Source organism: Notothenia rossii (assembly GCF_949606895.1).
Source record: "Notothenia rossii genome assembly, chromosome: 8".
Taxonomy (NCBI): domain Eukaryota; kingdom Metazoa; phylum Chordata; class Actinopteri; order Perciformes; family Nototheniidae; genus Notothenia; species Notothenia rossii.
In genome coordinates, this window is record NC_136906.1 from 39,212,080 (window position 1) to 39,239,709 (window position 27,630).

The following is a 27,630-nucleotide window of genomic DNA, read 5'->3' on the forward strand; positions in this document are numbered from 1 at the left end:
AAACACTCAAGAAAAAAACACTGGGCAGTGTGTAAATTATGTCATGTGACCCTCACAGAGACAGCTGGGACTACGTCCAACTTTTCTAGACATTTGAATAACCTTACAATTTATATTACGATGTTTTATATTAAGATCTTATCAATTTACTGTTTTTAAATGAAAATAATCACTTTTTGAATTAATATGATGAAGTTGAATGTATATTTTACTGTTTGTACAGTATGTGGCTCTTTTTATGATGATGTGGATCTTTCCGATCAAACTGACTATGGTATCTTCCACATTTTATTGTAAGTGCATTATGTAGTGTTGCATTCACACTAGTCTGGTTCCGGTCTTGATTCGGTCTCGCCTGTCTTGGTCTTGGTTTTGCTAAGAAGTTTTTCCCATATTTCTATTGTTTTGTTGTTTTTGTTTCACGCTTTTTTATTTTTTAGCACTTTGAGTTTTGTTTACGCAAATGAAAAGTGCGCTTATAAATAAAATATATTATTATTATTATTATATGCCTAAACCGCTGCCTAGTAAGCCATTCTGAATCCCGAGTCATTCAAACATTCAGTCAATGTCCTCTCCTCTGTCTCCCCCTTTCAACTCTATAGATCTCAAATAAAAGTAAAGTAACTGAATAAATGCACATTAGTCACAGAGCTCAACTTTGACACACAAATGAGTAGGTTGACCAACAGCAAACTGGATTGATTAACTTGAAGGAATGGCTTCGCGTTCATTTCAAGCAATGGAGAGCCAACATGGATATAATCATAGATATATATAAACACTAGATGGCTCATGGGAGATTTTCCAGCGTAGCTCAACGGCCGCCATCTTGCTACAGTCAACAGCTACTCTGGTACGCGCTATGGTAGCTGTTGTAAGGTGAGTGATCTGCACAAAAATACTCTTAACTCGCTGAAATCTTGACTGATTTACAAACGGTTTGGTTTATTATAAACGTTATTAGCATTGCTATGATACAGGATGCTTGGACATGTTGAAATTGCAGCTTTTCTTTGTGTATGTGGTTGTATTTATTAGTTGGCTAATAACAAGAGGCTGTGAGTGAGACTTAGTATTACAAAGTTGACCCAGCAACTTTACACCAGTGGGAGAGGCAGAACTGCTCTTTCTTTTCAACACAACTTAAGTTACACATGATTTCTTCCAAGTGGTTTGGCTTGTTAAAAATATCTTACATTTTAGATACATTATGATACAGGAAATTGCTGGCCTTGTGTTTACAGAAGTACCTGACTATGCTGGACTTTTGTGCAGCCTACGGATGCTCTAATCTGGAAACAAGAACCCGTGGAATCACCTTTCACGTGTAAGATATGACAATATTATGACTATAATTAGGATAATCGTTAATTACTTAGTGGATGTATGTACATTACAAGTCCTGCTACACAGGATCAGTGGGGCTATGTGAGATAATAGTATTACAAGATTGCTGTTGACCCAGCCTCTTTAGAATATGTTGCTACCATTTCTTTACACAATTATTCAATGTTTCTTTTGGACACCTTTTTTATAACTCTTAGTGTGGTTATCTTATTCTTAAAGTACACACACACACACACACACACACACACACACACACACACACACACACACACACACACACACACACACACACACACACACACACACACACACACACACACACACACACACACACACACACACACACACACACACACACACACACACACACACACACACACACACACACACACACACACACACACACACACACACACACACACACACACACACACACACATAATTACCCCAAGCATATGATAATTTCCGGGGGGATTTTTGTCCTTAACCTTAATACTAAAGGAAAGAAGGGCGGAAAATGTCGACAATAATTTATATATCTGGCTACCTTTCTCATGTTTCTAAGGTTTCCCAAAACCGGAGTGAGGAGGAGGCAGTGGGACGGTTTTGTTTCCTGTGGCAGGACACTGCTCTGCAGTGATCACTTCAGGAGTGAGGACTTTGACAGGACGGGGCAGACTGTCCGGCTTAAAGATGGTGTTGTGCCAACAGTATTCAACTTCCCAGCTCATCTTCAAAGGGTATGTGTATCATTGGCCAACAAGAATTCAAGGTGTATAAGATTGATATATAAATATGTGATTAAATGTCACACTTTAGTTTTTCTTTCTGCAAGTTTAGGAATAAATAATGTGTTGTGTATTACAGAACATTTTAAACACTCAAAATGTCTTTAATTATGTTTATTTTAGCCGGAAGCAACAAGAAGCACAACCACTTCAAGAAGAGCGGAAGATGAACCTCAACCTAATGTTGTGAGTATTCTGAATGTGGCCAAGACCAGAGAGATGGTCATTGATTTCAGGAGGGTGAGGACGTCTCCTCTACCCCTTTGCATTCTGGGAGAGGATGTGGCTGTTGTGGAGGACTACAAGTACCTGGAAGTGCACTTAGACAATTGGCTGAACTGGAGGATCAACACTGACGCTTGGTACAAGAAGGGGATGAAGAGACTATTTTCTGAGGAAGCTGAGCTCCTTCCATGTGTGCAGCACAACCAGTCTGTTGTGGCCAGTGCACTCTTCTTTGCTGCGGTCTGCTGGGGGGGGGGGCAGCATCAGAGCCGGTGACACCAGCAGGATCAATAAACTGATCAGGAACGCTGGGTCTGTCATTGGCATCAAGCTGGACCCCTTTGAAGCTGTGGTGGAGAGGAGGACACTGAACAGGCTGTTGTCCATCATGGATAACCCCATGTCCTCTCCACCTGCAGCTGGACAGTCAACGGAGCTCCTTCACCAACAGACTGCTGCAGCTCCGCTGTCACAAGGACCGATACAGGAACACATTCCTGCCGACTGCAATAACTCTGTACAATAAATCCCCTCTGGCTGGAAGAGAACTCTCTGCTCCATAGTTTCTCTTGAATATAACCACGTTGTACATTTTACACATATATAATCTGTTCAATATTTAATATTTAACATTAATATTCCATATGCCTTATATTTATGTATATATAATATCCTGCCAAACTCAACATGTATATTGCCTTATATTTATGTGTATATATATATATATATATATATATATATTAGATATATATAATATCCTGTCAAATCCAACATGTACTGTATATTTTCCTCTTTCTTTATTTTCCTTGCTCTTTTCGAATTTATTGTAATTTGCCTTGTCCCTTATGCTGCTGTAACTAACTAATAAATAAAGTACCATCTTATCTTTTCTTATTTGCATGTGGAATGTCACTAAAAAATTAGAGCATCTTATGGCTTGTCATATTAAATCGTTTATCTCGGTGGTACCCAGGAAGGTCTATGATGCACCGTGCTCTGAAGTGGTAACGTATTTCAAAGGTTCTGGATTTGTTTACAAATCTAGAAACTAAATACAAAACTAGGACGATAAGATCTCATGTCAAAATAATTGTGATAAATGAGACAGAACTGGCCCGGACCTACTTTCATTGAGATAATTTTATGTTGGTTTGGTTCCTCTGATAAAGGTGTGAATATCTAAATAATATACCACCATATGCTATTGTCATTAGTTGTGTCCCTGTTCTTCAAGCTAAGGCATTGCTAAATTAACAACTCTTAGCTTACAGAGCGGTAACATGAGACCGATTTTTATATATAAAATATAAATATATTTTAATTTTCTAATTTATTTTAAATATTAACAATATAATAAAATAAATATATATATATATATATTACATATTTAATATAAATACCTTGTATGTGTGTATAGCTATTGCTTTATCTGCTTAATGTTATTTTCATATGAAAGTCCATGATTATAAGTATGCAATCCAATCCAATCCAATCCACTTTATTTATATAGCACATATTAAAACAGAGGGTTTTAACGAAGTGCTTCACAGACATAACATTATAATAAGATATAATATTACAATAATAGATAAAAGGCACACATAAGAATAGATAAAAAGGCATACATAAGAATAGATAAAAAGGCACATAAGGGCTATGGACAGACAAATAAAAGCATATGAATCGATAAAACATAGCTCAAACTGACTCGAAAGCCAGGGAAAAGAGGTGGGTCTTCAGGCGGGACTTAAATGTTTGAAGGGTGGGCGACAATTTGACATGGGAGGGCAGGTCGTTCCAGAGCCTGGGGGCTACTGCTGAGAAGGCTCGGTCTCCCCTGGTCTTTTTCCTAGTTTTTGGGACTACCAGCAGCAGCTGATCAGCTGACCTCAAAGCCCTTGAGGGGGTGTACACCTGTAGAAGGTCTGAGATGTACTGAGGGGCCAGCCCATTAAGCGATTTAAAAACAAACAATAAAATCTTTAAATTAACTCTAAAATGGACAGGAAGCCAGTGGAGGGAAGCCAGAATTGGTGTGATGTGTTCATGCTCGAGCCGCAGCGTTTTGTACCTGCTGCAGGCGTGCCAGCGAGGTCTTGTTTAGGCCGGCATAAAGTGCATTACAGTAATCTAGACACGTAGAAACAAAGGCATGAATTACACGCTCAAAGTCTAAAAAGGATAAAACTGGTTTAATTTTGGACAGGAGCCTCAAGTGATAAAAACTGGACTTAACCACTGGGTTGATCTGTTTATCCAATTTAAAAGCATATGTCAATTTTGACGCCCAGATTTGTGACCATGGGTTTTGCATACGGTTGCTGGGAACCCAGGTCAATGGAAGGGACATCACGATTTGGTCCAAATACAATGACCTCCGTTTTGCTCTCATTTATATTTAAAAAGTTTAGCGCCATCCAGGCCTGTATGTCATTTAGACAGTCAAGCAGGGGCATCAGAGAGCTGGTGTTTTGCCTTTTTAGGGGAAGGTATATTTCGGAGTCGTCCGCATAAGGTGGTAGGAAACGCCATGTTTTCTAAAAATTACTCCAAGGGGGAGAAGATATAAGGAAAATAAAATGGGCCCCAAAATAGAACATTGGGGAACTCCACAGCATAGGGGGGCAGAAGAAGATGCAATTCACCAAGTCTAACAGAGAAAGATCTCTGGGACAGATAGGACCTGAACCACTCTAAGGCAGTGCCCCTGATACCCACACAGTGCTCTAGACGAGAGATAAGGATGGAGTGGTCAATCGTATCGAAGGCAGCTGTGAGGTCTAAGAGCATAAGGATGGCAGAGTCACCAGAGTCTGTAGTGACCAGGAGGTCATTGAACACTCTTAGAAGGGCAGACTCACTACTGTGAAGCGCTTTAAAACCAGATTGAAAAATATCGAAAATATTGTGTGCATGTAAAAAAGACTGCAGCTGTAAGAGTACGGTTTTCTCCAATATTTTTGAAATAAAAGGAAGCTTCGAGATGGGTCTGTAATTTGAGAAGACAGAAGTGTCCATATTTGTTTTTTTTGTCAGGGGTGCAACAACCGCTTGTTTAAAATAAACTGGCACAGAACCGGACTCTAGGTTGCTATTTATAATTGTATGGACATTAGATCCAATAGTGTCCCATATGTCTTTAAAAAGTCAAGGAGGGACTGGGTCTGTGGGACAAGATGAGGGCTTTAATTTAGCAACAATGTCACTAAGAGATGACAACGACACAGGTCCAAACTGCTGGAAGGCAGCAGTGCATGTGAAGTCAATGGAGGGGTCAAAAGAGGTTGGTGAGATACTGGCTCTAATAGTGGAGATCTTGTCTATAAAATAGCAGAGGAATTTTTCATACACCTCAGTTGAAGCTTCAATACAAGTGGATAAAGGAGAGTTTAACATAGCATCAATGGTTTTAAAAAGAACACAAGGTTTGCAGTATCATAACTACATCTTTGATGTTTATAAAAAAAAAAAACTTTTGAAAATTGGTAGAAAATTTAGCAAGCTATGGTTATTTAAATAGTAAACAATAATGTTATGAATGAGAGAGCTAGATGGCGGCCATGTGGCAACATCGGTCTCCATTGGCCAGCAGCGCGGGTGAGTCATCTAGTGTTTATATATATCTATGGATATAACAATTATAGCTTATAAGCTTTGTTGAGTATAGATTGCTCCACAGAAGAGGAGTAATGGTTTGCAGACAGCCATGAGAGGAGTTCATGTACACATTTATCTTGAGAACGATGAAAACTAATTTTTCTGGGAGTGACTGCGCTAATAAACTTCCATATTGACAGTTAACTTGTTTGTTAATCGACACTTAACAAGCTGAGGGAGCTTTTCCCCACTCTAATAACTGTTAATTGAATTAATTGATATATAGTTCCAGAAAATAACACGTCAGGAGGAAGAAACCCTCCCAGTACAGAGAAAATAAGAAAGCCCTCAGAGTTACTGTTTTTCACCTGACAGAGCTTGCATGTTAGCCGTTAGCCTCACCAGCTACTATCATATTTTGGCAGAGATTAATTTCTCCGTGCCACTGTCCTTGTGAAGCCACTTCAGTACGGTAATGTTAAACATATTTTGCTTCATGACCTTTGACATAAAACAAGAGCATATAGTCTCTTTCTTAACTGGCAGACCGTAGTTTAAAATGTGTGCAGACAGAGCTCAGTCTCTCTGAAAGACAGTCCTACCTGGATGTTTCTTTGAGGAGGAGGTGGGGGTCTCCTGCTGGGACTGCCTGCCCGCCTGAGCCTTGCTTGAGTAAGTCCCCTCTGTGGAGTCCAGGGAACCTACAGACACACACCATTTACTTTCATGTTACCCACCAATACTCAAACTTTTACAGCGGGTATAAGTATTGAAAACGTCACCATTTTTCTCAGTAAATGTATTTCTAAAGCTGCTATTGACATGACATTATCACCAGATGCCGGTAACAGCCCATGCAATTCAAGGAAACCAAAATCAGAATCAGAATACCTTTATTAGTCCCACAGAGGGGAAATTTGCATCGTTACAGCAGGAAAGAGCCACAGACAGCTTAATGTTACATATGTTAAAAAAAACAAATAAGTTCAGAAATGAAGTTATGTGTAATAAAATGGAATGACACAGGGAAAAAGTATTGAACACATGACAAAAGCGAAGACACCAGCTGAAATCTAGCAGTAATCAGAAAGCAATCCTGTCCCTTGAAGAGGCAAATTAATATCAGCTGGTTCAGTCCCAACTGATGGCCTACAAAAAGAAGTCTCATTATCAAGGAGTCACACAAGAAACCTCTCATGGTGGGTAAAAGCAAAATGCGCTCTCAAGACCTTCGCAACCTTATAGTTACAAAGCACACTGATGGCATTGGTTACAGAAGGATTTCTGAACTTCTGAATGTTCCAGAGAGCAGTGTTGGGGCCATAATCCGGAATTGAACAGAACATCGTTTCACCATAAACCATCCACGACCAGGTGCTCTTCACAAGATTTCTGACAGAGGATTGAAAATAATTATCAAAAGAGATGTCTAAGAGCCAAGGAGCACTTGCGGAGAGCTTCCGAGCCCTGGAGTTAGCAGGTACAATTGTTTCAAAGAGAACAATAAGTAATGCACTCACCACCATGGCCTGTATGCACGCTCACCACACAAGACTGCATTGATGAAGAGAAGGCATGTTGAAGCTCTATATATATATATATATATATATATATATATATATATATATATATAAACACTATATATATCTATGTATACTGCCACTCGAAGTCCCTGGCCGGAAGTCCCCGGAGTTGGGGACTGGCTTCAGTAGAAGCTGCTGGGTCTCCCGGTTTGCAATCCGCACAGCCAATCAGAAATAGGAACCTTTTTCTTCCACGAAAGGACGAAAAATGGGGTAAAAAGGTTCTCATGAACTCATTTTAGTTCCGGATTTTTTTGGTGTGAACGCAACATTTCGGAACTATATCGGAACTAAAGTGGGAAAAGTACTGCGGTGTGAACGCGCCTTTTGGATGCCATAAAACACACCATGTTTGGAGGTCAAATGCCACTGCACATCACGCCAAAAACACCATACCAATGGAGAAGTTTGGAGGAGGGAACATCGTGGTGCGGGTCTGTTTTTCAGCATAGGGCACTGGCAAACTTCTTATCATTGAAGGACGGATGAATGGAAAAATGTACAGAGACATTATTGATAAAAATCTGCTGCCATCTCCCAGGATGAGGAAGGGGAAACGAGTGTGGACATTTCAGCAAGACGATGATGCCAAACACACAGACAAGGAAACTCTCAATTGGTATCAGAGAAAGAAAGTAAAGCTGCTAGAACGGCCCAGCCAATCACCTGACTTGAATCCAATAGAAAATCTATGGAAAGAACTAAAGATCGGAGTTAATAGAAAAGGCCCATGGAACCTTCAAGATTTGAAGACTGTGTGTGTGGAAGATTGGGCCAAAATCCCACCTGAGCAATACATGAGACGAGTTCCTCCATACAGGAGGCATCTTGAATCTGTCATTACAACAAAGGCTTTTGTACTAATGATTCAATACATTTCAGTGAGCATGTTCAATACTTTTTCCCTGTGTCATTCCATTTTATTACACATAACTTAATTTCTGAATGTATTTGTTTTGGTTTCTTTGCATGTGTGGATTGCATGGGTTGTTACCGATATCTGGTGAAAATGTAATGTCAATGGCACCTTTAGAAATATGTTTACTGAGAAAAATTGTGACATGCTCAATACTTATTTCACCCGCTGTATATACTTGTCTTTTACAAGAGATGAAGTGCTATGGTAGCCCCGTATATAGCAACACACATCAATTAAAAGGACAATTAATATTCATGTTTATTGAGTACGTATGTCAAAAATGTGGCACATTTAACATAGGTATATATTCATTTTAGACATGCATGATTTACAACTCTCCACTCATAAATGTGGGCGACTTCCAAAAATACAATGAAACCGCTGTGTGGGTCGAAGTTTGAAAAACTACAATAATATTCACGAGACATTGAGTTAACACTTTATCCCTTGATTGATATGACAGTGTCATCACTCGTCATTGTGATCATATAATAAATATAAGTCCCACTGTACCTGCAGCCAGGTTGAAGGTGCGGCCCTTTATGGAACTCTTGGATGGAGAGAACCAGTTTAACACGGAGCCCACCAGAGGCAGCTGTCTCAAAGCCCCCTGCACACAAACAGACAAAAATGTGTATCCTTACATGTTCACACTCACACACACACACAATCAATTAAAGGGCAAAGAAGGCAATCCTTTCTTACCCCAGATCTAATTCTTTATTATCCAAGTATGAATCCTTATTCATTTAAGGAGTGGAGAACATCTTTGTCATTTAACCCTCCTGTTGTATTTGTTTCTCCCACCTTACTTGGATTTCCCGGTCAAATTTGACTCTTACATTAACACAAAAACCCTTAACCAGTTTAACTCCTAGCCTGTTTTTCAGGCCTCAGGCTCGAAGATTTAATTCCCAGAAAAATGACCATATCTTCCCTTCTAAAAGGGGTAAATTAATAATCTTTTTTCTCAAAGCAATGATAAACCTGTGAGTTGGATGTAGAAAAGTCAGAATCAATATTCATGTTTTTATTTTAAAGTAAATTCAGATTGAACATAGTAAAGAAAATTAAATTATAGTGTCCGTCCAAAGATTCTTTTTTACTTATAGTGAAAACTAACCTTGGATGATGGTAAGGTAGACTAAAAGCTTTAGGAATCCAAAGTACAACATATAATAAGTACCCTGTATCAAGATTGATGCAAAACAAGTGACATTTGACCTTTTTAGAGAGGTTTAGCAAAAAAAACTCCACCTCTGAGGTGATTTGGGTGGAAATGGGCGTTTTTACTGTTTCTCTGGAACCCATTGGTTGATTTTCAGTGATGCAGACACAGTTATGGTGAAAAAAGAGAGAACTATTTGAAGCAGAAAAAAAATAGCGTAATATGCCATCTGACAAAGGCCTGTGCTATAATGCTTCAAATTAATAGGAGACAGAGATGTTACGTTATAAATCAAGGGTTTTTATTATCATTTAAAGCAGGGGAGGAGAACCTTTTTCCTTTCAATTTTTACAACATCCTCCGAGGGCCGTACAAATTATTGAACTCAACCTCTGCTTAAAAAAACTAAAATCACAGCCCATTCATTTCGCCTTTCTTTCATGTTGTGCAAAGAAAAAGCAACCTCTTAATCCAGATATTTTACCATGACTCGCGCATGCATGCACGTGCACGGTGTGGCATGACCACCAAAACAGAAAGATGTGGACACAAGATGTGTGCAAATATATTTAGTATCCTATCCATGTGAACATGATTTAAATGGGTGGGACCTAGCCTTTTCTAGGGGGGTCCGGGTGGCATGCTCCCCAAGGAAGATATTTATTTTTAAATATTGAAGTCAAAAGCATCAATCTGGTGCACTTTGAGAGCAAAATGAAGAGATCTATGGATACATCTCTCAACACCCTTATGAAACAGAACTGTAAGCAGATTTTTCTTTTGGGATATTTTACAAATCACTCCCAACTTTTTTGTTACTGTCATATAGTATTTTATACCGGTTTTTCATTTAGTCTCTAATGTCTCATTAATAACTATAATGATCATATCAAGGTGTGCCTTAACCTCACTGAGCTGAGGTTATTTGAGCCTCTCGGGAGAGAGCTCTCTTCCACCTGGTTGTAGAAAAGCTCTTTAAATTCGTTAGCATAGCTAGCTAACCAGATGCTAATAACAACAGATCGCCGCTGTGCTTACAACTAAATACACAGTCACGCAAACACTGCGGCATGTGTACAGCTCCTTATGGGTATTGCAATATTTGAAGAGCTGGAGCGGCGTTCCGGTGCTCTCCGTCGGCACTCTAGTCTACACTCCTTTCAGACGAGACATAACCACGTGTTATGTTCCAGGAACCTGTCCTTGGCCAGGAAAAATAGGCACTCGCTTGTTTAATTATTTTGCGGTCTAGATTTCTTCTTCTTCTTTTTTGAAGTGAGAAGTAACCCCCCCCCCCCCCCCCCAAACGAAAACTCTTCAGTTCTCCACGAATTAAACAACTCACCCATTCATCAATCAGCGTTAAAAAAGCGGGAGGCGCCGAAAAGCGACTAATTTGCATCACTGGATTTTGGTTATTGACATCTCCTTTTGACCGTTAGATAGAATCGAAGGGGAATTTCCCATACTCACACATGGTAAAAAAGGTGGGTGCTTTGGCATGCAGTAGGGATGTGCATCTCCATCACTGAGGCCGATGCGATGCGCATCTCGATACGTTGCCACGATACGATAAATTAACGATACATTTGAAACACCAGGTGATGCGATACGATACGATTCACCCCTGTTGCGATACAGTTCGATACGATTTGATTCAACATTATGCGATTCGGGGCGATACAATGCCATTCAAAATAATACTTCAATATGGTACGACAGAGGAGTTTTGTTTTATTCCTTATTTGCAGCAAATCATAAATTAACAAAAAAGTGCTTTACATATTTGGTTCTCTCTACTAGTACTGCGCATCCCATCATGCTATTTATTTTTTTACCTTTTTTACCTTAAAAAACTCTCCAGAGTAGGCTACAGTACAATTGTATAACACCTCACAGTTAAACAATTTAAGGATGCATTGCCTATGATTAACAATGTGCAAATAACAACTACCATAGTGCAATGCCCATACAGCTGCCAGCCTGATGTGCTTAACACTCATAGGCTATCTCACCAGTGAGCAGAAAGCAGTGGTTTCTATATGAACAATAAAGAATACAAATAACCTTTCACAAACAGCTCTTTCATAACTGCTTACAGTAAGGAAGACATTTAAACTATTATTGGCAGTCAGGCTGCTGTAAACTAAACACTACTCTCTCTGACAGAACACCTCACTGAGTGATTTAACTCATATGTCTAACTTTCAGGTTTCTCTTTTCAGCCGCAGACCCCATGTCGCCTCTTTATGTGCGTCGATAAGTTCCTCGTACTACTTGTGTACTTTAAAGCGGCACGGCATCGTTAACAATTTGCAAGCGATTTTTCAAGTTGACCGTCTTTCTTGAACAATCCGAAGTGTTGCCAAACGTTTGATTTGTAGGTATTTTTCGGTGCGCTGTGTTTTTCTTTCTCCACGACTTCCGTGTGTGTTGATAATTGAGACTCTCGGTGTCACGGCTAGGCAAACCAGTATGAACCCAAAAGCACGACTCGACAAACAAAAGTACAAATAAAAGTCTTTACTGAAAAAATAATGACACTGTGAGCTCTCCGTAGAGGTAACAGGTTTCGATAACAAAAAACACTCTTACGAGGAAAAGGTTAACAAAGTATCAAAAGTCAAAAAGATAAAGTAAATTCCAAAACCTGGGTTCTTAGCTCTTAGCAGATAACATGGACTTCACGCTGGCAGTCAGGCACATGGGACGAAACGAACTGGCAACAAGACGAGGGAGACAGAAACTATATATAGGCAAGCTAAGGGGGAACAGGTGCAGACAATTAGGGCGGAGTCGACAATCACAGTGGAGGGAAAACACACAAGGGAGGAAGTGAGGTAATCTGCAACAAGAAGGAAAGGTTACTACATAAATAAAACAGGATACAAGACTGAACTTAAAACATTAACTTAACAGATTTTACGAGATATAACAGTACCCCCCCCTTCTAGGGACGGCTCCTGACAGCCCAGGCACTTGTGGATGGCGTCAGTAGAAATCGTCAAAAAGATCCTGACCCACAACAAAACTTGATGGAACCCATGAGCGTTCTTCAGGCCCATAACCCTTCCAGTCAATGAGGAATTGTCTGCCTCTTCCTCTCTTGCGTACCGCCAACAGACGCTTGAGTGCATAAATAGGGCCGCCCTCGATCAGTCGGGGGGGGTGGAGGGGGTTTGGCTGCGGGGACCAATGCACTTTCTTTTGCTGGTTTCAGTCTTCCCACATGAAAAGTTGGGTGGACTCTCAGGGACCTGGGAAGACGCAAACGGACAGACACAGGACTAATAACCTTTGTCACAGGGAACGGACCTACAAACCTAGGTGCAAGTTTTCGGGATGCGACGTGAAGAGGAAGATCCTTCGTTGAGAGCCAGACCTTCTGGCCAGGCTTGTACACGGGAGCTGGTCGGCGCCTCTGATCTGCTGCCTTTTTCATTCGCTCAGAGTTTCTCATAAGTACTTTGCGAGCGGCACTCCAGATGCGGCGACAACGCCTCACCAGGGCGTGGGCAGAGGGGACTGTGACCTCCTTCTCAGTCTCCGGGAACACAGGTGGCTGGTAACCATAGGCACATTGGAAAGGGGTTAACCCAGAAGCAGCGGTGGGAAGCGAGTTGCGGGCATATTCAACCGAGGTAAGGCATTTGCTCCAGGACGAAGGGTTCTGAGCAACCAAACAACGAAGGCACGTCTCTTAGTTCACGCATTCTGTTTGGCCATTGGACTCTGGATGGTATCTGGACGAGAGGCTGACTGTGGCTCCGATCAGGTTACAGAACTCCTTCCAGAACCGCGATATAAACTGTGGTCCTTTGTCTGAAACAATGTCTTTTGAAAAACCATGAACACGAAAAATGTTAGTCATCATTACTTCAGCCGTCTCTTTGGCTGATGGAAGCTTGGGCAAGGCAATAAAGTGTACCATCTTCGAGAAACGGTCCACGACCGTGAGTATGGTGGTGTTACCTTTAGACTCCGGTAAACCCGTGACGAAGTCCACAGAGATCTCAGACCATGGCCGGCTGGGAATAGGGAGTGGCCGGAGAAGCCCCATCGGCGCCCTGGAGGATGTTTTATTCCGAGCAAAGACAGGGCATGCCCCCACATACTCCTGAACTTCTCGCTCCATTGATGGCCACCAGAAACGTTGCTTGATGAAAAACATTGTTCTCTTAACCCCCAGGTGGCAACTGAGCAGCAGGGTGTGAGCCCAATGGATCACCTGTGAAAGCATGATAATAGGCACAAACAGACGATTTTGCGGGCAGCCACTAGGTGCAGGGCTCTCACCGTTAGCTTGCTTCACCTCTGTTTCTATCTGCCAAGTCACTGCTCCAACCACACGGTTCAGTGGCAGGATTGCTTCAGGCTCTTTGGCAATAGGCTTGGGGTCAAATAGACGTGACAGGGCATCGGGCTTCATGTTCTGGGACCCCGGCCTGTAAGACAAAGTAAAATTAAAGCGGTTGAAAAATAAAGTCCATCTAGCCTGACGAGGGTTCAAACGTTTAGCTTTTCTTATGTATTCCAGATTCTTATGATCCGTCCATACTAAGAATGGAAACTGAGCCCCCTCTAACCAATGTCGCCACTCCTCCAGAGCTATTTTTACAGTAACTCACGGTTTCCCACATCGTAGTTCGGCTCAGCCGGCGAGAGTTTTCTGGAGAGGAAAGCACAGGGGTGCATCTTGTTGTCCTTCTTCGACCGCTGCGACAGAACAGCACCTACACCTAGATTGGAGGCATCCACCTCCACCACAAACTGACGGCTTGGGTCAGGAACAGTTTGAATGGGGGCAGAGGTGAACATACTTTTGAGTCGAGTGAAAGCCTTCTCGGCCTGAGTAGACCACACAAATGGAACCTGAGGGGATGTAAGAGCATGAAGTGGTAGTGCAATAGCGCTGAAGTTTCTAATAAATCTTCGATAGAAGTTAGAAAACCCCAAAAACTGCTGGACCTTCTTTCTGCTGTCAGGAGTCTTCCACTGGGCTACTGCACTAACCTTAGCAGGATTGATTTGAATAAGGCCCGGGGATATGATGAAACCAAGGAATGAAACAGTAGTGGCATGGAAATCACATTTTTCAGACTTGACAAATAACTGATTCCTGAGGAGAAGCTGGAGAACCTGGCGTACATGATGGATGTGGGAGTCTTTGTCGGGTGAGTATATCAGAATGTCGTCGAGGTAGACAAAAACAAACCGATTCAAGCAGTCTCTTAAAACGTCATTGAAAAGGGCTTGAAAAACTGCAGGAGCATTGGTGAGACCAAAAGGCATAACTAAATACTCATAATGGCCAGTGGGGGTGTTGAAACCATTCTTCCATTCATCACCTTCGTGAATTCTGACCAGATGATATGCATTCCTAAGATCTAATTTGATTGAAGATCTTGGCATCTTGAAGCTGCTCGAAAGCTGAAACCATGAGTGGGAGAGGATAAGTATTCTTGACTGTGATGTTGTTTAACGGGGAATAGTCAATACAGGGCCTAAGGGAACCGTCCTTTTTCTCCACAAAGAAAAACCCCGCCCCAGCAGGGGAGGATGAGGGACGAATAAGCCCTGACTTTGGCGAAGCGTCTATATATTCCTTCATGGAATCTCTTTCAGGGCCAGAGATTGAGTAAAGTCTCCCTTTAGGTATAGGCGCTCCCCTGGGATCAAATCAATGGCACAATCATAAGGTCTATGAGGAGGAAGAGTCATGGCTTTAGCCTTGCTAAAAACTTCCCCAAGGTCATGATAGCAGGTAGGTACTAATCCCAAGTCTGGAGGTTCAGGTTTCTGGTCAATGTCTGGCGACGCAGTCCTTACACTATTCCAAGAAGCCCCTCCAACAGCTATCCTTTCTCCCTGTCTGAGACAATCAGTAGTGCATTCTTCCCCCCACCCTTTAATCTTACCAGAAAGCCAATCAATGTTTGGATTGTGTTTCCTCAACCAGGGAAAACCCAATATGACGGGGTGTTGAGCTGATTTAAACAAGTGAAAGGATAGGAGTTCCCTATGATTATCAATGACAATTTCTAAGGGTTCAGTCTTATGAGTTATCTTGAAAAACAATCTACGGTCAAAGGCGCTGGCCTGTAGAGGCTGGGTCAACAGTTCGGTCTTGACTTTTAACTCATTAGCTAACCCCCAGTCCATCAGACTCTCATCTGCCCCTGAATCAATTAATGCCCCTTGAGTTAATGTTATAGTAGCAGAATGTACCTGGGCGCTGGTCAGGACGCGAGAAGGGAAACCAGAGGCAGAGAGTCGGCACACCAGCGCCCTCCTCTTCGCTGGTGAGCCTGCTCTTTTAGTGGACAGGCTGGTAGCATGTGACCTCGTTGTCCGCAGTAGAAACACAGCCCCTCTAGAAGACGCCGACGCCGCTCCTCAGCTGACAGCTTGACACGTCCCAGCTGCATGGGTTCCTCCGATGAGCTGGGGGATGCAGTCCTCTGTGATGACGGTGAGGCTTGATGAGGGAAGAATCTCTCAGATGAGGAAGGCGAGGTGGAGTGCCCTCTGTGGTAGACGTTGGCGGAAACAGCTCAGAGTTTCTCCTTTCTTCTCTCAGTGAGGCGATTGGCAATTACCGAGTCTAGATCAGGGGGTAGGTATAGTGGAGCAAACTGATCTTTAACAGGGTCAGAGAGTCCATTGAGGAAAGCATCAAAAAGAGCTAATGAGTTCCAGCCGCTATCTGCGGCGATGGTGCGGAATACAATGGCATAGTCTGCAACAGTGTGATTACATTGTTTAAGCTTAGATAGAACTCGGGCTGCCTCTCTGCCAGGAGAAGTGTGGTCAAAAATCCTTCTTAAAGAGTCAGTGAACATATGAAGAGAACCACAGACTAGCGAGTCCCTTGACCACTCAGCCGTTGCCCATGCTGCCGCCCATCCAGTAAGGTGAGAGACCAGGAAAGCAACCTTAGACCGCTCCGTGGGGAACGTCGCAGGCTGGTGTTGAAAGTGTAGGTCACATTACACCAGGAAGGGACGACAGCCATCAGATTCCCCAGAAAACTTCTCTGGAGGAGCCAGACGGATTGAAGAGGCGACCAGGGCTGCAGGAGAAACTGGGGACCCTCCAGAGGCCACTGGAGGCTGGGGTGAAGGTGCTGTCCCGAGGTGAGTAAGCATACGCTGGATCTGCTCGGCCAGGTGATTAACTTGTGTGTTGACGGAGGTCTCGAAACCCTTTTGGTTACCAGCAAGATCCTTAACTCCCTGCTGAATGGCAGACATCTTCTCCTCCTGTTCGTTCATACGTCTCCCCTGAAAGCGAAGGGCAGCTTGCAGCCGTTCTGAGTCGGCTGGGTCCATTTTACTGGCCAGTTCATACTGTCACGGCTAGGCAAACCAGTATGAACCCAAAAGCACAACTCGACAAACAAAGTACAAATAAAAGTCTTTACTGAAAAAATAGTGACACTGTGAGTTCTCCGTATAGGTAACAGGTTTCGATAACAAAAAACACTCTTATGAGGAAAAGGTTAACAAAGTATCAAAAGTCAAAAAGATAAAGTAAATTCCAAAAACCTGGATTCTTAGCTCTAAGCTGATAACATGGACTTCACGCTGGCAGTCAGGCACATGGGACGAAACGAACTGGCGACAAGACAAGGGAGACAGAAACTATATATAGGCAGGCTAAGGGGGAACAGGTGCAGACAATTAGGGCGGAGTCGACAATCACAGTGGAGGGAAAACACACAAGGGAGGAAGTGAGGTAATCTGTAACAAGAAGGAAAGGTTACCACAAAATAAAACAGGATACAAGACTGAACTTAAAACATTAACTTAACAGATTTTACGAGATATAAAACTCGGCCTCCGTAGTGCGAAGCAAAGATCAAAGATCGTCTCTGCTGAGTGCTGACAGGATGAGAGGATATTATATGAATGAATCTTTTTTTTACCAATGCATCGAGAGTTCAACCCAAACTGTAGCCGATGTGCACTCTTTCAACCGGTGCACTCGCATCTTGAACGTTTATGCCGGTGCACCGATGCGAATCGGTGAATCTTAACATCTCTAGCATGCAGGTTTGCAACAGAGTGAACCTATCTCTCGCAGGTTTATTGCTTATGGATTATCAGAAATCATTTCAAAGGGACACAGACACATTGGATTAACCTATGGATTAATTTCAGCAGCGTTTTTATCGTTTTAATGCCATTGAAGACCACTTTTGCCCAGACAATGACCAAGGTGAGCCATGTTGCCGTTTTTAGCTACCTAGCGCCACATGTTTTGATGTCTGTTCTTGTTAATATCTTCGCGAGTTCTTATCATGGAGTGATGATGTATGTACCTATCGATTATGTGTCATCTCACGATCAGATCGATGGGTTGGACGTGCAGCTACGCTAAGTAATAAGGGTGTTATGAGTGAGTTTCTGTGCAATACGCCGCTAGCCTTTTACGCTCTTGGCTAATTCATAGGCTCAGCGCTAGCTTTGTGGTTTAAAAAAAAAAAAAAAAAAAAAAGATCAGTTAGCTGAGTTTCTTCCGTTACATGGATATAAAAACATTCATAGTTCATTGAATATTAAGATGCCCTCAGACACTGTTTCCTGCAGATGACGCATTTTTCCCCCTGGTATCGGGGGTGCGGTGTAGAAGAGGTTAACACCCTTTAACTACTGGTTTACATGAATAACTGCATAGAATATACAAATAATAGACACTGAAAATGTATTCCACATTGACATGGTTGTCGATTTGTAGGTGTATCATTTGATATCTGGAGATAATCCAGGGTTTAACCATGAATTTCCTAGGGCGCTCATTTGTGACTGGGAACAGTAACAAAGTTGACTAAACCTCTCAAAATTCAATCAAAGTGGTGATCAGCAAGTTTATAAGTTCAAATCCCTACTGTGGAGGATATCATAAGGCCTTGAGACAATCAGATGTAAAACACCATATTTATGATTGATGAAAGCAGTAAATCGGTCAGATATGACCTGAACACGACAGGAAGCTTAATAGTTCTTAATTAATTCTAATAACACATCCATGCACCAGTAGGCGCGCACACACCTCTTCCATGAGTTTCTCCTCGTTGGCCTTCTGCAGCTGCAGTTCCGCCTCCAGGATGCCCTTCCTCACCACCTCTGTCATGTTCTCCAGCAGCTTCAGGAAACATCACAAAAGTCACACACATGATAGACCACAGGGTAAACACACAGTACACCACAATCATCATGTGATTCAATCATCAACAGCAAAAATGGTTGTGTATTTAATAGTTCTGAAAATGATGGTGTCACTAGCCGCTTTCACACCAAGTACTTTGCTGTACTTAGTTCCCAGCACTTAGTTCCCAGCACTTAGTACCCCCATGGAACTAAGAGCTGATCGCGTTCACACCGGAATAAGTTCCCTGAGGGAAGATTACGCAAATGAAGCCGCTGATGTCACTTCTTCTTCTTCTTCTTTTTCTGCTTTGGGTTTACTGGCAGGCCGCAAACAACTTCACGGCGTATACTGCCACCCGGAGTCCCCGGCCGGAAGTCCCCGGAGTTGGGGACTGGCTTTAGTGGAAGCTGCTGGGACTCCCAGCAGCTTCTACTGAAGCCTTCCGAGTAAATCGCCAGAACGCCGACACCTCCTCATCACTCCACCGCTCCCATGTTTTATTTTGTGTTGGCATATTATTCTCTCTCCGTTGGTGCACGGGGCTAATGCTAATAATGCTAATGGCAGCAAATACAAAACTTTTCAGAGTTTTAAGGAGCGTGGTTTGAAATTCGCCCAGCCAATCAGAAATTGGAACTTTTTTATCTGTGTGAACGCAATATCCCAGGAACTATCGGAACTAAACGGGAAAAGTACGGGGAAAAGTACTCCGGTGTGAAAGCACCTATTGCAGGGGCAGCCAGTTTCATGCGGCTCTTCAATTCATATCAAATTGTATATGTGTGAGTTTGGGGGAGAGACAAAGACTCCTGACAGTTAAACCTGATATTTAGTAGGTCTGTTAAGTATTGAATGCTGATCATTTTGACGTAATTTGGCCGGTCAAAGTTGTTTGGGCTCGGATAAAGTTGCTCCGTTACTTTCGTCCCAGCTCTCCCTACGTGTGTATGTGTGGTGTCAAGTGTCAGTATGAGAGGATGACAGCGCCGTCTAATTTTGATCAGGAGCCCGACGTGAAGCGGAGGGGTCTAGATCTGCATGAAGGGTGTTATTTTCCCACTATCCCGCTTATTACATGGCCACATTCTCAACAAAGTAACGATATGACTCCCAATATTAATTGAAATGCTTTTATAGATTTAGAAAATGTTTTTATTGATTTAAAAAATAGTACGCTATTATTTATTTAAAATGACATGCATCCGCTAAGAGAAATAGTCCGTTGTTACTGTTTGAACGTAGCAACGGCAGGAACTGCTTGACAGCGGCATGTCTGTTCTGGATTAACCAATCAGAATCGAGTATTAAACACTATCTGACCATGAATTGAGTTTGATCCTAAAATGGCAGGGAAGAAATGCACAGCTAAGCGAAAATATGAAGACGAACATAGGACGTTTTTAGTAGAGTGGGAGAGTTCATATTTTTTTATCGAACGCAATTGCAAGCCATTTTGCCTTATATGCCAGACAGCATTAACCCATTTCGAGGCTTCAAATCTTCAGCGCCATTTCACCTCACTCCATTCTAACATCGACCATGACTTCCCAAAAGGTACGGAACTTCGCAAGCAGAAGATAAACACCTTGAAAAATCAGGCAGAAAAGCAGACACAGTTTTTCAAAAAAATAACGAAACACTCGGAGACCATAACGCTTGCATCTTATCAAGTTGCTTGGAACATAGCACGAGCTAAAAAGCCGTACAATGAAGGGGAATTTGTTCAAAAATGCCTCAGTGACGTGGTTGAAATCCTGTCTCCAGAAAACAAAAAACTGAAACAAGCGGTATCAGACGTCCAACTGTCCCGCCACACTGTTGAACGCAGAATATTGGACATTAACACCGCCATTGAAGCGTAGTTACACTCTGATCTTCAAACATCTGAGTTTTTCAGTGTGGCATTGGATGAGTCTTGTGACATACAACACAAGCCTCAGCTGGCAATATTTGCACGATAAGTCTCAAAGGATTGTGTTATAAAAGAAGAACTCCTTGATATTGTGCCATTAAAAGACAGAACCCGTGGCATCGATGTAAAAGAAACAATGATAAATGTGTTTGTGAAAGCAAATGTGCCCAAGCAGAAACTAACTGCAATAGCCACGGATAGAGCGCCATCAATGGTCGGATCTGTGGACGGGCTTGTGTGGCTGTGCAAAGCTGACAACACATTTCCCGAGTTTTGGAATTTCAACTGCATCATTCACCGGGAGCAACTTGTGTCCAAATCACTGATTTTAGACAACGTTATGAAAATCGTAAACTACATCCGCACGCATGCTCTTAACCACAGGCAATTTAAGAATCTCATCGCTGAACTCGACCAAGGGCTTCCAGGAGACCTGCCGCTGCACTGCACTGTGAGGTGGCTTTCTAAAGGCAAAGTGCTGTCTCGCTTCTTTGAGCTGTTGGATGCTGTGAAACTGTTCATGGAACAGAAGGACAAGGATTATCCGGAGCTCTCAGACCCCAAGTGGATTATGGATCTGGCCTTTTTGTTCGACATGCTGTGTCATCTGGATAGACTGAACCTGGATTTGCAGGGAAAGTTAAAAATGCTGCCTGAGTTAGTGCAAAGTGTATTTGCGTTTGTTAACAAACTGAAACTGTTTAAGACACATCTTCAAAAGGAAGAATTAGCGCATTTTCCCTCTCTGCTAAAAGCAAGCACACAAGCCACCGGTGCCACCCGGAAAAGCAAACAGCCCGTTATGCAATATTGGTTGAAACCCTGCAGGAAAACTTTGCGACCCGGTTCCATGATCTACATGTGAAAAGGCCACAGATTACGTTCCTCGTCGATCCTTTTAATGCTGAGACGGAGTGTTTGAAAGCCCCGCTAGTCAAGGACGAGGCGGTAGCCGAGTTGGAGATGATCGAACTTTCAGAGGATGACCGACTGAAACCTGGTCTCAGGGAAGGGACCCTTGAGTTCTGGAAAACTGTGCCGATTGAAAAATACCCAAATGTCAAGCTACTTTCAATGCAGTGGCGGGTGGTGGAAATTATTTTAGGTGGGGCTATTGTAATGGTGAATAAACCACACGGGGAACATTTTGAGAAATTACCCCTTAAATTAAATTGGCTACACTATTTCATCGTTGCCGTTGTATGATTGGTGTTTAGCTACTGTATTTAGCGTCTACAGCACCTCAACTTTTAGGGTTGACGTAGACCCAAACGTCGCCCGGAGGTCCCCCAGTGTTGTTGCGGGAGCTGCTGCACTAGCTAATGCTCCACTAGCTAACGCTACATTAGCAAAACAAACGCTTATTTCTTTTGCAAATGGTGCGGCGGGCTTCAAACACGTTCCCCTCCACTGGTTTCAACCAAGCACTAAATTAGATGTTTTCCAACCAAATACGGTTGAACTGACACTTCCCCATATTAATTTGTAAGTAGATTCGAAGATACATGGGTTTCTGACTGCCGCAAGCTGGAGCTTGGTTGCTTTTTGAAATTCAATGTTTGGGTCAACATACGTCTTTGAGTCTGTGTTTTCTACCCTGAAACACGTGAAATCCAAGCATCGATCTGTTCTGACTGACACACATGTGAGAGAATTGCTTCGAGTGGCCACAACGGAATACAAGCCAGATTTGAGGAGGATTGTTAAAAGCAAGGAATGTCAGAAGTCCCACTAATTTAAAGTAAGATAAAAACCTTTTCAATTTTGTTTACTGAGAGTTGTGCACAAAATGTTCATTGTTATGTTGTTATGTTAACTGGCCTCTGAATACTGGTAGGAGAGGTTTAATTCAATTTCTGTCAATATTATGGTGTGTGACATTTACAATAAATCTGTCTGAGCAGAGCTATGTGTGTCTCTCTGTGTGGGGAGTGTGTGTGTGTGTGTGTGTGTGTGTGTGTGTGTGTGTGTGTGTGTGTGTGTGTGTGTGTGTGTGTGTGTGTGTGTGTGTGTGTGTGTGTGTGTGTGTGTGTGTGTGTGTGTGTGTGTGTGTGTGTGTGTGTGTGTGTGTGTGTGTGTGTGTGTGTGTGTGTGTGTGTGTGTAAAGTTTTAGATTGTCATTTTATTTGTGAGAGAGAGAGGGGAGGAAGAAAGTGAAGGAGCACAGAGAAAGGCTGAGAACAAAAGAGAGAAGGAGGGAGGGGGGGGGGTGCACGTGCATCTGTGACTGTGTGTTCGATGTGGCTCTTTGCAGTAACATAGTCAAAATGTTGGCTCTTAACCTCTGACTGGTTGGCCACCCCTGGCCTATTGTGTTATTTTGCTACTGCAGAGCATAAAATATTTATTAATCTTTGATGAGACTTTTTGCAACTACGCCAACCTTCCAGTATTCTATACATTTATATTTATAGCAGTTACCCTTCCGCTCTCCTCTATGTCCCTCCCGAGGGCAGCTACTGTGTCCACCAACTCTGAAACATCCATGTCCTCGGTCACCATGCCAACAAAGATACAGTCCTCCTCTGTCCCAAACTCAGGGCCTGTGAGGGGACATGAGACAGGAAACGAACACACCAAACCAATCAATCTTACTTCACGGAAACATGTAAGTCTCACAGGCCTCTGAGATGTGCGAGTGCTCACCAGAGGAAAAGATGATGTCAGAGTCCAGTTCTTGAAGTTTCTTCAGTAGCTCACTGTTGATCTTCTGCAGCTCCTCCTCCCTCCTGCTCTCATCCATCCCCTCAGCCTGAGGCTCGTACCTACACGTCGCAATCAGAATTCATGGGTCACACAGAGGGGACGTTCACATGATGATAGAGACAAAATAAGAACAGTATTTAGTAAAATGAGCACTTTAAAAATGTAGAATCAAATAATAATTACACATTCCAAGTATAAAAAGGTAAGTAGCAACATTACAACAATTACATGAAAGTAATGAGGAAGTTTCAGCAGGACAGTAGTAAATTCCATAATTACTATTGAATATTGACTGAAATAAGGTCTGTGGTTAACACAAGATGAAGAGATTTTCACATTTATTTCACACACATCAATATGTCAGTAAATACCCCACTGGTGGAGGTCTGAAGCTGCTATGTGTCATAAAACAGCTGCTGCTAACAAGTGTCTAAATGAGACTACTAAACAACATCACGCTGAACATTTGCCGCCCTTAGCTTAGCGCTGGTGTTGTGAAGTCATGTGACTGTGCTGTAGTTTGTTTATAGCCTCACTTATTGAGATGTAATCTACACTTCAAAAATCATAAAGTGGTGTGAAAATGTATCATAAATGTTTGTTTGCCACAAAGCTTTTTTTTTTAATTCCAAAATTATTTGGAACAATCCCATTGCTTTTTGTCGAGGGAGCCCTTGGGATGCTAACTTCTAGGTTGGCGCTAAATATACGTCACCACTGCACCACTCTATTATGATCCAAACCATGGTTATTATCTGTGGCCAGGAGGCGTTTTCATACGGTTCGGGCAGAAATCATGTATTTGTACCATAGGTCAACATGTCACAACAGTCACAGGACTAGATCAATTCTCAAATCCAACACATTACAAAATATTTAATAAGTATTTTGATATTGCAGGTATACAGTATAATTCAACAGTTTTGTTTTCCTTTCTAAAGCAGCATATTGTGGCTGCTTCACTGAAAATATTAAAGAACATTTAACATATGTTGTAACACAAGTTTCCTTGTAATTGCACTTGTCTGGTTAATATTACAGTTAATGTAGTAGTAGTTCATTGCTGGTAATGTGATGCTCATGTTTATATAATACAAAGATTGTTATTACCAATGAAGAAGTTTGTCCTAATAACGTCCAGAAGAGACATTAATTAATGTATCTAAGGTCAAACATGTAATTGTGTAACTTAAGCACCTCTCATGATATTTGTAATACGAATGTAAGAAAATAAATGGATGCACTATTTTGGGTTGGGGCACCTGTTGGAGTAGCTTTGGATATCAGCGTCAGATTAATGAATGTGATGTGACAGCAGGCCCTCAAAGACTCCTCTCTTACCGGACAGCGCCGAGGCCGGGCCAGCTCAGCTGCTCTCGGTACGCGAGCGAGGGCGAGTGTCGGTGGACCTCCTCTCTGAAGTCCTGCCTGAGGCTCATGGTGGAGCACATGGCAGGCACCAGCTCCGACAGCTTCTCCACCAGCTCCTCTGTGTTCTCCTGCTGCGTGCCCAGGACTGGATACAGGCAGAGAACCATGGTGTTGTTTAACCCTTATTACAGTATCTAAGATATCTCAAGGACACTGTGTGAGTGTGTGGAGGCTACCTGCAGCAGTCAGGAGGGGGCTGAAGCGAACACATGCGCCTTCGTCCTCCAGCTCCACCACATCTACTCCACTGGAGGGGACCCACTGAACCAGCTGTTCTCCTAACTACACACAGAGGAATACACACATCAACTGTGGGGTAGTGTTAATTTCGTTGACTAAAACTATGACGAAATATGTTCGTCAACAACCTTTTTTTCCATGACTAAAACGAGACGATGACGAGACAGCACCGACGGCAGTAAACAATAACTGTAACGAAATCAACAAGCAATATCGTTGACGAAAAGTGACGAGACGAAAATGTAGTTTACTAAATTAAAACTATGCCAACATCTCATCATCTTTACTTTCGTTGACGAAAAATGAGGAGACTAAATATTATCAAAGATAACGTTACATCTCTGATAGTCAGTTTTTCTCCAAGCAGTTCCATTTCCGGTGCTGCGGCTGGGCAGCAGCAGCGCCATATAGATATATAGATACATAGATCAGTCTATATGGCGCTGGGCAGCAGCTGTGTGTGTCTGTGCTGCACGCGGCGGTACATTTGAATTAGCCTTCACCGGGCCAGCGGCACACTGTGGACTGTCAGGAAGACTCGGGTGATGGTCTAACTAACCTTATTTAACAGAAAATAAAATGGCAACAACAGGGCTTGGGAGCAGTGGTCGCGCCAACCTAATACACACCCCCCCCCCCGTCAGCGCGAGTGAGTGACGAGTTGTGTACAGACTCGACGGGTAATAATGGATTATGACGGAAATGTTACGATCCTGTCCGTCAAAATGACTGACAACGAAAAAGTCTAAAGCCACCACTGCTTGGGAGAAAGAAACAATGTGATATTTGGGCCCATTTTCGCTACAATCAGGCGGAGAAAAAAAGCGAATGCATTGTTTTATCAGAAGGGAAGCAATGTGGCCATAACACAGCTGGTAAAAACACCACAAACCTGACCAGGTACTCTCTGCAAAGCTGCTTTCTGTGTTTTTCATCAAATAAGGACAAGATATAATCTTATTGTGAAATAAGTTTGAATAAAATGACAAATTATTGGTTTTGGCTAGACTAGTTTGACTGAAATGTTCTATATAATCTGATGACTAAAAAAGACTCAACAGTTTTCATTGACAGAAAGTAGACTAAAATAGTTAGTTTTCTTTGACTAAAATAAGAATAAAATGCTCAGCTTTTTAGTCGACTAAAACTTGACTAAATAAAAACAGGATGAAGGTGAATAAATATGACTAAAACTAAAAAGGAAATTTAACACAGGACTAAGACTAAAACTAAATTAAACCGACATCAACACTACTGTGGGGTTGCTCAGAGTTCAGTTTTAAGAAGAAAGACTTTTTTCTGGGGAAAGATTGTTCTGTGAGCAGTTGGAAAAATGTTTGCCACATCCCTTTTTTTTTTGTTAAGGCGTTTGTTGTTGTACCTATTTTGGACACAAGAGCCTGAAGTGCACCACTACCCAATGCTCTAAATAGGTGAAGAACTTCTTCAGTCATTATAGTTTTATTGAAATATTATTTATTGCAGCTCTAAATAGTATAGGCACATAAATACAAAGAACAGGTTATGTACTACAGAACTCACCCATCTGTTGAAGGCATCGAGCACCTCCTTCTCCCCCGCACAGAAACCTTCCACTGAACCCCCACTGGATGCTAGCGACATAGAACAAAGGGAAAGTAAGAATACAACAATGTACTTTAAATATTTGTTGCTCTATAGTGACATTATTATCCTGGTTCAATCCCAGTAACCCCTGAAATGTTCTATCCGCAGGTCTCAGGGTTACTCCGCACCACGGAACGAGGAGGGGCTGCACTCTTAGGTCAACAGAACCTCCAGAAACCAACATGCTTATGGGATGACGACACGTCTGATGGGGAACATGTGACTCTGTTGATAACTAGTAAGTGGTCCTTTGAGTTAATAATATGGCATTACACTAATCCCTTTTAGCTTGAGAACTCAAATAACTGCCATGCCCATACAGTTTAAATCCATATCTTTCCAAAATGTCATTATAGAATGTGTGTACAATTGTCATTATAAGCATATGGAGCAAGATTTGCCACAATATTATTTGAGGGGACAGAAATCGACAATCCGTGCGTAAATGTGTAATCTACGGTAGCCGGCAGGTGCAAACGCGGAACAACGGCCAAAAACGCATACATAAGCAGGAAACAGCTGCAAATAATGAAATGAAAAACAAACAAACCCTGAAAATAAATACAACAAAAAAACGCTGCATTTACAGAAATTATGCAAACTAAAGGGTTCTTACACCTTTTCCAAAGTCATATTCAAGCACTTTTCAAGCATTTTCAAGGTGCATTTTCAAGCTTTTCAAGCATCTTACAGCTGTTGTAAATTACATATTTATACTTATACTCAAATGATTATTTCCCTACCTCACATTAAATCAGATGTTCTTTATGCTATAAACAACCAAATGTTTGTTTCATAATAGCATTCTACATGAGGATGAAAAATGTAATTAAATAAAACGAAGTTTAATATTTCAAAATGAGTGACCCATCTGTACGTAGACTGGGCATGCCATTTAACCTGGTTGAGCCAATATAAAATCAATACATTAT

The 27,630-nt window shown here is 42.1% G+C and overlaps 2 protein-coding genes across 11 annotated transcripts in view; one reads left to right on the forward strand and one right to left on the reverse strand.

Moving 5' to 3' along the window:
- Window positions 1–27,630, reverse strand: part of pdxdc1 (pyridoxal-dependent decarboxylase domain containing 1) — a 127,451-nt gene that overhangs the window by 5,180 nt on the left and 94,641 nt on the right. For 8 of the 10 annotated variants that reach the window (XM_079646595.1, XM_079646592.1, XM_079646591.1 and 5 more), the window contains 8 exons: window positions 26,615–26,685; window positions 25,009–25,114; window positions 24,743–24,917; window positions 23,342–23,460; window positions 23,117–23,238; window positions 18,685–18,777; window positions 8,976–9,072; window positions 6,563–6,661 (listed from right to left, as the gene is read on the reverse strand). In XM_079646595.1, the coding sequence (XP_079502721.1) occupies window positions 6,563–6,661; window positions 8,976–9,072; window positions 18,685–18,777; window positions 23,117–23,238; window positions 23,342–23,460; window positions 24,743–24,917; window positions 25,009–25,114; window positions 26,615–26,685 (882 nt within the window). Of the gene's footprint in view, window positions 1–6,562; window positions 6,662–8,975; window positions 9,073–13,926; window positions 14,076–14,258; window positions 17,373–18,684; window positions 18,778–23,116; window positions 23,239–23,341; window positions 23,461–24,742; window positions 24,918–25,008; window positions 25,115–26,614; window positions 26,686–27,630 lie in introns of those variants that run through there. The other 2 variants (XR_013802022.1, XR_013802023.1) reach the window with 2 other exon arrangements.
- LOC307017110 (uncharacterized protein) overlaps window positions 26,695–27,630 on the forward strand; it is a 30,202-nt gene continuing 29,266 nt past the window's right edge. The window contains exon 1 of the mRNA XM_079646596.1: window positions 26,695–26,936. Within this exon, the coding sequence (XP_079502722.1) occupies window positions 26,792–26,936 (145 nt within the window). The 5' untranslated portion in view covers window positions 26,695–26,791. The remainder of the gene's footprint in view (window positions 26,937–27,630) is intronic.